General features: G+C 32.3%; 1 protein-coding gene across 1 annotated transcript in view; it reads left to right on the forward strand.

The window, feature by feature from the left end:
• The window catches only part of LOC145296203 (cytosolic carboxypeptidase 6-like), a 1,000,694-nt gene that overhangs the window by 455,358 nt on the left and 532,214 nt on the right, over window positions 1-13,122 (forward strand). Inside the window, exon 3 of the mRNA XM_080142411.1 lies at window positions 8,606-8,730. Coding sequence (XP_079998537.1) covers window positions 8,606-8,730 — 125 coding nt within the window. The remainder of the gene's footprint in view (window positions 1-8,605; window positions 8,731-13,122) is intronic.

Below are 13,122 nucleotides of genomic sequence, written 5' to 3' on the forward strand. Positions count from 1 at the left end.
ATAACACTGACGCCAACCAAAATAAATAAAAAAAAATCACTAAACACATGAAGCTGTATAAATAAATCAAAATGCCACCTAAGACAGAAATGTTTAACATCTATAGTTTACCGAGCCACAATAACAACTAGGGAAAGCCTACTATAAATAAATATTATATTGGTATTGCTAAAAATACATTCAAGAAGAGATATTCCAGCCATAATTGCTCCTTTGTTAATCAAAACTGTACAATTTAAACCTCACTTTTTATACACTATCGAGAACTAGCTAAACCAAACACCAAGCGTTAAATGGGATATTTTAAAGAACACTAGCACTTGCCAATCCTTAAATTCACCTTGTTATTTATACCTTAATGAAAAATTATATATTATTAGATGTAAGGACAGAGAACATTTCTAAAAGAACATGAAACATTAATAAATTGTATGCATTATAAATCACACTTTCTTAACAATTTGCATAACCCCCTCAATTCAATGTTAACATCTTAGTTTTTAATGTTTTGTTTATGCGACTCCTACATATTTAATAAATTTTTAATTTATACTTCTACTTGTTTTTTTTTTGTTTTTTTTACAAGGTGGTCACCACTTATTAAAGCCAGGAAGCCACTCGGGGATAAGGGTTATTGCATGTACAGTACGTTAGTGTTGAGATTTGATAAAGTGTCTTACTTAAGGGGGCGGTTCATCAGGAATTTGTTTATGTTGGACTTGAAAACATCCAGGTTGTAGTCAGGTGGGAAACAGACAAACAGAACAGAGTTCCACAGGCGTGCACTTCTAAGAAAGAAGCTTTGTTCATGGAATCTATGTTTTGGTTTTGGCACAGATAAAGAGTGGGGAAAATATTTGACAGTGGTTTCAGCTAGACGGGTGTTTTTCGTGAAAGATTGGCGAGGGGGACCAGGGATTGGAGCTCAGACGAGCACTTGCCATGGAAGTAACGATAAAACAAAGACAGGCTCGCAACGTCTCTCCTGTGGGAGAGAGGTTGCATGGAAGAGAAAAGGGCATCCCCCACTAAGCCACGAAGCCTATTTTGTACTCTGTCAAGGCAGGATAGTCTGTTTTTAGCAGCTCCTGCCCAGATGTGGCAGCAGTACTCCATCCTTGGTGATTTACACTTCCACTATTTTTTATGATAATAATTACTAAAAAAATACCACCATATTTTTCTACCCCCTTATAAGCATCTCCACCTAATCTGGCATTCCATTATTCTGAGATTCTATTATTTTTATTAGGTTGGTGTAAAAATGATGTGTTTTTTTAATGTATCGTTGAACGTAAGAAAACGACATTATTTTTGCACCAACCCAATAACTTTGTAATACTGAATTATTTAACTGTCCCATGAGTTTTTATTGTAATGTTTAATCAATGAAATGTTTAATATTTTGTTTTATTATTGTATCATTATTTTTTATACCTGCTATTTTTATCATTTGTCATTTTCGTATACATATTTGATTCTTTCTACTTTTATATATTAACTCCATGTAATATTGATATGGTAACATTTCTTTGTTTTACTCTCTCTCTCTCTCTCTCTCTCTCTCTCTCTCTATATATATATATATATATATATATATATATATATATATATATATACATATATACTTTAATAACTAAATTATTTCTTTACTATTACTATTTTAGTACATTATTAATATATTATTATATTTATATATCATGTTATGAACTTTCTGTCACCTTGACTTAAAAATCTATTCTCATTATTACATATTATTACTCTTAATGGTTAACATTATTTATAGTTTTAAATCAAAATGAATATAAATTATTCTTAGATATTAATTTTATATTAATTTAAAAGTAGCTTACAATTTTTATATTCTTTGAAAGTAATTAAGCTGTTAAGTTTTATTTTCTTAAATGATAAATGAATATAAAAATATATATGTCCGATTGAATATTTAACGCTAAATAGCCAGACTCCTCTTCTTACTAATGTTACAAGTCAAAAGGTTTCAGCACCCTCGAGCTGATGAATTAACTTATTTTTTCATCCCTTGGCATAAAAGGGGAATCCAGGTTCTAACACAGATTTCCAACTTTTGCTTAAGTGCATATAAAAGCACACACTCTTTTTCTTTTTTTTATCCTTCTTTTCTTTCCCTTTTTCCCCTAGTCTCCTCTTCTTTGGTTTGTCATAGGTAACCACGTGACTTTTTAAAATGTAATGTTTCTGTAATTTATTTTTCCGTGTTCATTTGAGAATTTGTTTAACAAATGTCTTAATTTTTCACGTTAGAAAATTTTCAGCTATTAAATTTTCGTAAGAAATAAATATAAACAAATATAGAAGAAAGCAAAACAAAAATGGAAGTGAAGAGACTACCAAAAGTAACTGCAACTCATTAAAGATAAATCAGAATAAATAAATTAAATTAATAAGTGGTAAATAAATGTGACTTTTTTCCAAATTAATAGCAAAGCACTCAATAAATCTCGGGCCTGGCATATAGACAATGCAACTGAAAAAAAAATCCAATCTGATTTTTTTTTTGAATACTTACCTTCAAATGGCACATGTCACAATTTGAGTCCAATCAATATATTGATTAACGTGTTATAGTGAACTATAAGGAACTTACTGTTACAACATTTTAAAATAATGAAAAATCTGAAATTCGTGTGTTGATAAAATATTATTTTCTGATAAGAATACATATAATTGAAGCGAGGTAATAGCTTGATTAGTGATATTTGGCCTCTACTTGGTTAGAAACAACAATTAAGATGTGTTATACTGATTTTGAACGCAGTTATACAGCCACAAATTGTGCTGAATTTAGCTCCAATGTAGAAATGATATCAGAAACCGAGGTATATTTTAAGACCAAAGAAAAATCCTTTTGCAAAAAAAAAAAAAAGGGGGGGGGGGTAGTGAATTGTTAGAAGGAAATTATTTTAATGAATAACATTAATTTTTTTTCTTAAAGTTGTTGTTTTATTACTTTGACCCAGCACTTATTGAGTGATATGTTTAATTTGTGAATTTTGACTTACTTTCTATTATTTTTTCCTCTCTGATATATCTAGAAGCAACCATTTTTCCTGAATATTTGGAACCTTAGTATTGACCTTCAGTGTGGAGTGGAAAGTGATAGAAATGGATGGTAACATTTAATGCTGATAAGACTAAGCTTCTTTCCTTTAAAAATTAAAAGAAACCTTCTCAACGTCCGATTGTTATCTATCTTCTATCTATCTTTCTTTCTATCTATTCTTTCTATCTATCTATTCTATCTTCTATCTATCTATCTTCTTCTATTCTTCTATCTTCTTCTATCTATCTTCTATCTTCTTCTATTCTATCTATCTTCTATCTTCTTCTATCTATCTTCTTCTTCTATTCTATCTATCTATCTATCTATTCTATCTATCTTCTTCTATATATATATATATATATATATATATAATTATATTATATTATATATATATATATTATTATTATTATTATTATTATTATATAATAATAATAATATAATAATAATAATAATAATAATATAATAATAATAATAATAATAATAATATAAATAAATAAAATGAACTCATTTTTTCCCGTCTGATTTTGACATTAATAGGATTAAAAATCAAGATATTTCATGCAAATATAATATGCACAAACGGCAGAACAATATCTGAGGTGTGTTATAGGCTTATTATTTCTCAAATTCCTCGATAATCTTAGATTGCTATACTTTTTCTGCTGAGAAGTCACGGCCAAAATCGGTTAAGATCAATGGAAGTGGTAAAATATTTTCTCTCTCAAAAATTCCTCCTCCCCCTGCCACCACTTAACACCGTTTGGGGATCGTTCACAAGGAACAGTTGAGAAGAGAACACCGGTTTGGCTTCGTAGTTCTTTCATGTGAAGTTATTTAAAATCACTAAACTAAGCTGCATTGCTCTGTGGCGTAGTGGTTAGCGTGTTGGACAATTCACATTATATTTTCACGTTCGCGCCGACCTACCGTAGTCGTTTTTTTTTTTTTTTTCCCTAAACAACTGGAATGGACTTTTCTTGGTTGCCGAACTGTTAACGTTGCAGATGTTTTTTTGTTTTTTTTTTCACACTTTATTTTCCTACTTTTACTCATGACTCCGGGTTTGATCCTTCCTACTTACCTACCATAACATTTTTTAAAACTCCCCCCCCCCGTCCCGGAAACAAACACTCGGGCAACGCCGGGTACCCCCGCTAGTAATATAAATAAAATGAACTCATTTTTTCCCCTCCGACTTTGACATTTATAGGACTGCACCTGTATACATTTGGTGCAGCTGTATCATTCACAAACTGAATCGCGACATCTGTCGTATGTTATAGGCTTATTACCTGTCCAGTATCTTGCTGATCAGAGTTTCCTATATTCTGTCTGGTGAGAGTCCACTGTAAAAATCTGTTACATTTAATGGAAGTAGTAAAGTATACTCTCTCTAACAAATTCATCCTACCACCGCTACTCACTTACACCATTCCAGAACGTTCACAGGAGACATTTAAAACCGACCACCGGTTAGAATTTATCTAAAAACGGGACTGGACTTACGCTGAAACGAACCACGCTTACTTTGCCATTGGCTAGCATAAAACATAAACACAATTTATAAATCATTTATTATAATAAAATTAGATTAAAACAGAACACAATCCGTTACCTGGAATTGAATTCACAGTTACATTACTTCGATTTCGTTATAACACGCGTGGTTAGAGTTTTATGAAAACCTGAATTTACATTTACGTGAAACGCACCAAACTTACTTTCACACACACAACTTCCGTTTTGCTCTTTCCTTTCGTTCTTTTTTTACATTCTTTCTTTCTAAGGACATGTTTTAGTTGCCATAGTAGCAACTTTTTATCGACATTGTTTCACTGTTTATGAATATTGAAATAAAATACATTACTACACATTATTAATATCTCACTTTTAATCACTTATATCGACTTTTTAAAACTTTTCTTACTCTTTGGAAATGACAACGTTAATGTTTATGAATATTGAAATACAATAAATTACTAAACATTTATTAATATCTTCTTTTTTTTGGGGGGGGGATGTTGGACTAAATTAACATTCTTAGCTAATTCCGTAACATGAGATTCTACTTTTTTAGGCGCATTTGCACCCTACCCATGTTAACAATGCCTTCTTAAATAATAACGTTATTACAGCACGAAAAAAACATTAAACTTTTATAAAATATGCCACCAAAAAAGACTTCCCTTAGTCGTAATACAACAGCAGTTGCAACCAGAAAAAGAAGTCGACAATGGGAACATTATGAACAGTCTCAGGAAGACACTTCTGGTACTTTATTCTTTTGTTTTGATTTACTCAAAATCGCACACACCTCGAAACATCCGAGCAACGCCGGGTACCCCTGCTAGTGACTAATAATATGCTACCTGAGAGCTTTTTGTTCAATCTCCTCGGTTAAACTTTCACAGACAACAGTTATTAGAACAAATATATTGAAGAAATTGCCAAGACAAAGAAGGTGGTTCCCTCTATTATGCTAGAAAATTACCTACATTATTCTATATCTCTATGAAACCACGATTTTCCCATGCATGGAGTATTGTTGTTACATCTGGGTTGGTGCATCTACCACTAGGAGTCTCCAATCTTATAGGTCTTGCACTATCAACCAAACACCAATCCTTGTCCCATCTCCGCAATGTTGCATACCTGTGCCTGCTTTACATGTATTTTAATGGAATGTGCTTTAATGAACTCAAAGTAATTGCGCCTCCCTGATGCAAATACTCCTGAGTAATTTGACAAACAGCAAAATCCCACTCCTTAACTGTACAGATCTCTAACTGTCAGAAAACCTTCTACTCTAATAGTTTCTTCCCTCAAACTGCTAGATATTGGAATTCCCTCCCAGTTTCCTACTTTCCTTATTGTACTGAATGTAGAAATTTAAATTTAAATTTAAATTTAATGTGAACAGTCATCTCGCTGCTCAACTCCCTACATAGCGTCCGCATGGATATGGTCCCAAGTAGTCGTCTCTTATGCTCAAGTGGCACTATGCTTTGTTTTGGGTGAATAAGAGTAAAAAAAGGCAGTACCACAAAATAATGCCACAGCTTTGCTTAGATGACTGATTCGATTGTGAAAAAGAATTGGTGTAAAAAGAAAGTAAGAACATCTGAGGATCATCATATACAATTTTAAATTAATCAACAATTTTCTCTTTTATTTTTGTCAAACATTAATCACTGTATCAGAGTTGAAGTTGAAAGTTGTGGGAGGAATCAAAGTTTGAGTGAAACTCGTAAAAATCCCAAGCGTCAGTTAGATGTTTGATCTCTGAAGAATCAAAATACAGTCATTGGATGACTTTAAAATAAAGAGTCGGAGTCCGATATTTTGGAATGCTAAAAGTTGGAGTTCGAATTTTTGGAATCCTAGGACGTGAAATCGACCTTATACCTTATACCTTATAACTCTGCAATTCTGAACAGTACCCAAATACTTATGTGATAATTAGTCAGCCTTTTACGGGTTATGGGTGAAGATGTTCTCTTAATCATTTTCTTAAATACAGAAGATAATGATTTTAACGTTTTCTATATTTTATTTAAGTAAGTATTGAAATTCAATTTCTTAACTTGAATTGCTTCATAGTGGGAAGAAAGAGTTTTAGTACTTCTATTTGTCAGAATCTTGTATCATGTGTGACTTTACACAAATTGTGAAACAAATTGAATTTTATTTCAAATCTCTCCTAATGCCCCATGCATAATCCATTTGCTTTTTATAATAAGAGTAAACTTCAGATCATTGACTCTAAGTTCCAGATACGTAGCTGCACACAATGAACCACCTCTACTCCCCAAGGAATGACCAAACACTTATTGTTTTTATGTGTAAATGTGGATTGAGCAATAAAATCATAAAATAAATAATAATAAATAAATAGGTCATGCGATTTTTGAAAGATGTAAACGTTCCAATGTTTTTTGTTTTTTTTAAAGATAGTTTCTCATGCAAGATTCATAATAAATTACTATTATTGAATATCAGGACTGGTGTACCAGAAATAGCAACAAGCATCTGAAAGAAACAAAACTCGGATGATTTATATAAGCACAAATGACTAAAAAATAAAAGAAAATAATGGTAATTTGATGTAGGTTCACCTACGAAGATTATCAATTCATCAAATAAACAATAAAATGGTTGGAAATCATGTCCCCTATGTGGTGTGCTTATATTGATGAAGAAAGCGAAATCTCAGAATAGGCAGTTACAGTTGTGGATGTGTGGTGTCCAAAAATGCTATATAAACTAGACCAAATTGAGATTGAACTGAGTCTGCTGGCTAGTAAGTGCGAGATATCAGCCTCCGTCAATTTCCATGCTAACCCTAACCCTTGCTCTTACCTCACTTGTTTAACGCAATGGAGCAATAAAAATACACCATTATATTTTTTTTATATATCAGTGTTTGTCATAATTTTTTAAGCACCGTAGTAACACAACACTATCTCCATCTTGACTCAATATTTGTCATAAAACTCTGCATCTGAATGTTTTATATCGTTCTTTTGCTGAGGAAATTCAACTTTTACTAAATCACATCAATATCGTTGATTTTAAAGTCATCCTTTCATACATCTGACGAATCTGGCCAAGAAGAAATGGGATTTCAAATGGTATCAATGACAATGTTACACTAACATTATGTCTTATATCTGTAAAGTTATAGTTAAAGTATTTGCATTATTAGGACTACTGTTTTTATCTTTGAAATTGAATGTTTAATCCTCATTATGTGCAATACTAAGAATACAGCTACATATTACTAAAGACTTCTATCCTATCATGGTTATGGAATGAGAACAAGCTTACTCCATGGGTTAAATAAAGAATTCCATTCAAAATTCTGTATATGTAGTAGTAATTCCTCTAATGCACTTAGCTCCAAAATACAGAAAGTCTGTTCTGTTTGCTGTCAATACACAGGGGCTGAGAGAGGAAGAAGAGAAAGAAACGGCAGGCATGGTTGGTTTTATGGGAAAGAGGGCGAAACTAACCGCGAGAATTCCCGAGTTTTGAGAGGAATAAAAGACCGAACTCTGACGGATAGGCGACTGTGCTTTTGCTCAAGCAGAAAAAACGGTGAGAGGAGAGGAAAGTCCCTTCCTAAGGAAAGTTCCGGCTCAAAGCGAGAAAGAAAGTAAGGCTGAAGGACCCAGCAGTTTTCAGTATAGATTCCTGAGACTTTTATATAAAGTTTCCTGAAGAAGGTCAGAAGTTACATCGGCTGAAATGTTGTGAATAACACCCAACAAGTTGAGAACAGTAGTCTAAATAATCTAAACAATCAAGTTGTAGTTATGTTCTTTCAGAATAAATTCTTTTTCACTTTTTAGTTCGATTGATTCTATTTTTATTTCTTAATCAGATTCTGACGTCAGCTTCATTGCAATCTTTCTTCTTTTTTTTACATTTCTAGATTTTATCCATTTTCTTTAAATTAATCCATTGAATTTCTCTTCAGAGCAATCAAGATAGTAGACTTTTTTTTTTGTTTTCGACTTTCAGGTAATCTTGGCCGAGTTGATTATATAACAGAATTCGAATACGATCTATTTATTCGACCTGACACATGTAATCCTCGCTTCAGAGTTTGGTTCAATTTTACCGTGGAAAATCTCAAAACTGACCAGGTGAGTGTTGAAAGTAATTATGATTTTTATCAACAAATCAATTTATAATGTGTTTTATGTCTTATTCTTGTGAATGTTCTAATACCGTATTTGTCTATATGTGTTGATATGTCCAGTGAAAGGAACATATTTGTTTGAAGTAGCTGAGTGATCTTGGCTATTGCATTTAAGTAAAAATCTAGTAATTTACTTTACTGAACGGGTGTTCATAGTTAGAGCTGATAATACCCTAAAGTATTTTGGTGTATCTTTCGATGCCTTTCCCAAGCTCCTCTACAAGTCGGTAATGTGGCTTGATCACACAAGTATATTCTTATGAGGAAGAACCCGGATGTTCTCATATTCATTACATCATGCATTAAGATTAAATTTGAAATTAGATTTTTATATTTAATTTGTTTTTGTGTTAATATCTGTTCTATATATGCCCCTTAATATGCAATGTGTGTGTATGAGTAGTAAGGACTTTTAGAGCATATCTGGAAATCAATAATTCCAGTCAGATATGCTGCTATTCTGTGGCAAGTATTTAAAAATGAACTGTCAGACACGAAAGTCACGAAATGGAAACTTAAAAAAATGTTTACTTGTCATAAAAGGAAACTTAAAAAATGTCTACTTGTCGTGAAAGAAGATTTCAAAAAATGTTTACTTGATATGAAAGAAGATTTCAAAAAATGCTTACTTGATATGAAAGAAGACTTAAAAAATGTCTACTTGTCATGAAAGGAAACTTTAAAAAATGTCTACTTGTCATGAAAGAAGACTTCAAAAAGTCCACTTGTCATGAAAGAAAACTTCAAAAGAAAATGTCCACTTGTTATGAAAGGAGACTTAAAAAATGTCTACTTGTCATGAAAGAGGATTTCAAAAAAATGTCTACTTGTAATAAAAGGAAACTTAAAAAATGTCTACTTGTCATGAAAGAATACTTCAAAAGAAAATGTCCACTTGTCATGAAAGGAGACTTCAAAAATGTCTACTTGTCATGAAAGAGGATTTCAAAAAATGTCTACTTGTCATAAAAGGAAGCTTAAAAAATGTCTACTTGTCATGAAAGAATACTTCAAAAGAAAATGTCTACTTGTCATGAAAGGAGACTTCAAAAAATGTCTACTTGTCATGAAAGGAGGCTTCAAAAAGTTCGTTTGTCATGAAAGAAAACTTTAAAAATGTCTACTTGTCATGAAAGAAGATTTCAGAAAATGTCTACATGTCATGAAAGAAGACTTTAAAAAAAATGTCCACTTGTTATGAAAGGAAACTTAAAAAAGTCTACTTGTCATAAAAGGAGACTGCAAAAAAGAAAAAAAAAAGAAAGAAAACAGTTTGCACTAAATGTGACAAGGAAGCACGTATATACCTTGTATCGAAATATATATATTCTGGTGAAAGAATTGACCCTCAAAATGATTACCCCATCAGTCTACTCTTGCTCTTTGCTAAAAATTTTTGAATCGTTAATTAATATTCATTAATGCTTAATATCTTTCTGATCACCACTATGGACATTAGCAGGAATTTTCTACTGCGTATATCTTAACAGTCATCTCTAAACACATATACCACACACTGAACATGATAGATGAAGCGAAACCAGTAGCACTGGATATATCGAAATCCTTTGAAAAAGTCTGGCATGAAGATTTTCATATGAAAATTAATTTGTATGGTATTATTGGACGAATATGTAATGTAATATTTTTCCCAGACAAAAGAAAGATCTAAGTTGTTCTCAGTAGACATGCATTCAAACTGCTTGAAATTAATGAGACTGTACTCTGGTGGTCAATCCTTGGACGTAATTGCTCTTAATTTGTATAAACGACTTTCCTAGTGAAATTTTGTTAGAGATGAGTATATATTTTAATAACACCAAGCTCTATACTCATAATGTGGGTAAAACAAATATGTACATATCCAAGACAATAGCAGATTCCTTAGAAAATGACCTACAGTCTGTAGCTAAATTGGGATATAAATGGATGGTAACGTTAAATGCTAAGACACAGGTCCTTTCTCTTAATAATTATGAGAAACCTTTTCAACCATCGATTGCCAGTGCTGATAGCATGGCTAAGGAGTCAGACCTTCAAATTCCTTGCCCTAACATTCACAGGTAACACGAATTGGAGCAAATGCATAGGAGATACTGCCAAAGCTGCTGCAAGGAAAGTGGTCTTTTGCTAGAAAACATCTTACAGTTACCATTATCTCATATTGATACAAAATCATCGTCTGCCCAGGAGTTTTGTATCAGTTGTCTGACAGAGATGCTGTTTGCTGATGATTTTATATAAAAGCCAAGTACGTCCAAGGATGGAATACTGTTGCCATATCTGGGCAGGAGCTGCTAAAAACAGCCTATCCTGCCTTGACAGAGTACAAAATAGACTTCGTGGCTTAGTGGGGGATGCCCTTTTCTCTACCCTGCAACCTCTCTACCACAGAAGAGACGTTGCGAGCCTATCCTTGTTTTATCGTTATTTCCATGGCAGGTGCTCGTCTGAACTCCAATCTCTGGTTCCCCCTCGCCAATCTTTCACGAAAAACACCCGTCTAACTGAATCCACTGTGAAAAATTTCCCCCACTCTTTATCTGTGCCTAAATCAAAACGTGGATTCCATGAACAAAGCTTCTTTCTTAGAACTACACGCCTGTGGAACTCTGTTCCGTCTGCCTGCTTCACACCGGACTACAACTTGGATGTCTTCAAGTCCAACGTTAACAAATTCCTAATGAACTGTTCCCTTAAGTAAACACTTCATCAAATCTCCGCACCAACGTAATGTACTTGCAATAACCCTTATCCCTGAGTGGCTTCCGGGCCTTGATAAGTGGTGATCACTGTGTAAAAAAAAAAAAAAATTTAATGCTTGCCAGTGAAACAGTAAAAGGTTTACTTGTTAAATTAAAGACTTGGTGGAAAGCTATATAAAGTAAACGTTTGAAAGTGAATAGTGCCAAGACCAAAGTGATGATCTGTGGTTGTAGTTTTGAAAAACACAGAATTGTCTCGTATTTGCATAGAACACACATAACCCACTCCTTCCTTCTATCAAATGCCAAAGAACACTTTACAGTAAAGCACTTTCTTCTAGATTGTGACGATCTCACCCATATCCGTCAGAACTTTTACAATGTCAACAATATAAAAGAACTATTTAAAAAAAAAATCCAAACACGATATCATCATTTTTGAAAAAAAGTAAACCTATACAATAAAATATCACTCTAATTCAATCTAACTTAAACCTCTCTTAAAAAAAAATCCTACATTATCTAACAAATAAGAAAAAAAAAATAACTTAATTCAACAAATGAGTAAAAATACCTAACATAAAAAACAAACAAAAAAGGAATTCCTAACATAAAAAAAACAAAAAAACAAAAAAGGAATACCTAACATAAAAAAAAACAAACAAAAAAGGAATTCGGCATTAAATAACCAAAAAGGGTTGATATGCCGTAAAACAAACTCAACGAAACAACTAGATCATTAGCACATATTAACCATTATGCCAAATCGGTAGGTTCTGATATTATATATTTCTAAAATAATTGATATTCCATTAAAATAACAAACCAAGCTATATCAAAATTCATTGATTATTTTTAAACAATATCATGACTTCCCTATTTAACCATTTTCTTAATATTTTTCATAAAATAATTTGTTTCAATCTATCACTTCAATATTTGTCAATGAACAATGGGATTCAGTTTGTTTGAGCATAGCATGGTGCCCAGCCTATACACATTCTTTTAAAAGATCTTGATCTGTTCAATAGAAACATACTGCCACTTGACCTTTCAGAATACTGAAAAAATATTCTACTGTGAAAAGGTATAATTGCCAATATCATCGTCAGCAAGAGGAAAAAGAAGAAGAAGAAGAAGAAGAAGAAGAAGTATGCTGCTAATATTGCTCTTAAAAGATTTATAAGATTCTCATTTTATTTCTTCAACTAACCATCTCTGAAAATTTTGTTTTTAGTTTGTCTTTTTTAAGTGTGGAAACAAAACGAAAAATAATAAATTGTTTACGAAAGATTATTAAATTATATTCTGCAACCTCCTCTCTTTCACCTGTATTGAGAAACAAGCCTACAGATGCACCCACATCCAGAGAAGGTGATGAAGTAATCAATGATATTGACAGGTGCACTTAGGTGATACGAGGAAGAGGATAGAGCAAAAGAAAATGGCTTCTGACATTTCAAAAATAAAATAAGACAATGTATTAAAAACTTTGTTTTTTTGTTGTTAAAGAATCAAGAAATGGATTTTATTTTACTTGGTATAATCTTTAGTTGGATTAAGAGGAATTGAGTTCTCTTCTAGAAAGTAATGTTTTACATCAACAGCAAACCGTTTCCTTGTCCCTGTTA

Source organism: Euprymna scolopes, chromosome 16 (assembly GCF_053919585.1).
Source record: "Euprymna scolopes isolate OS-2025 chromosome 16, ASM5391958v1, whole genome shotgun sequence".
NCBI classification, from domain to species: Eukaryota; Metazoa; Mollusca; class Cephalopoda; order Sepiida; family Sepiolidae; genus Euprymna; species Euprymna scolopes.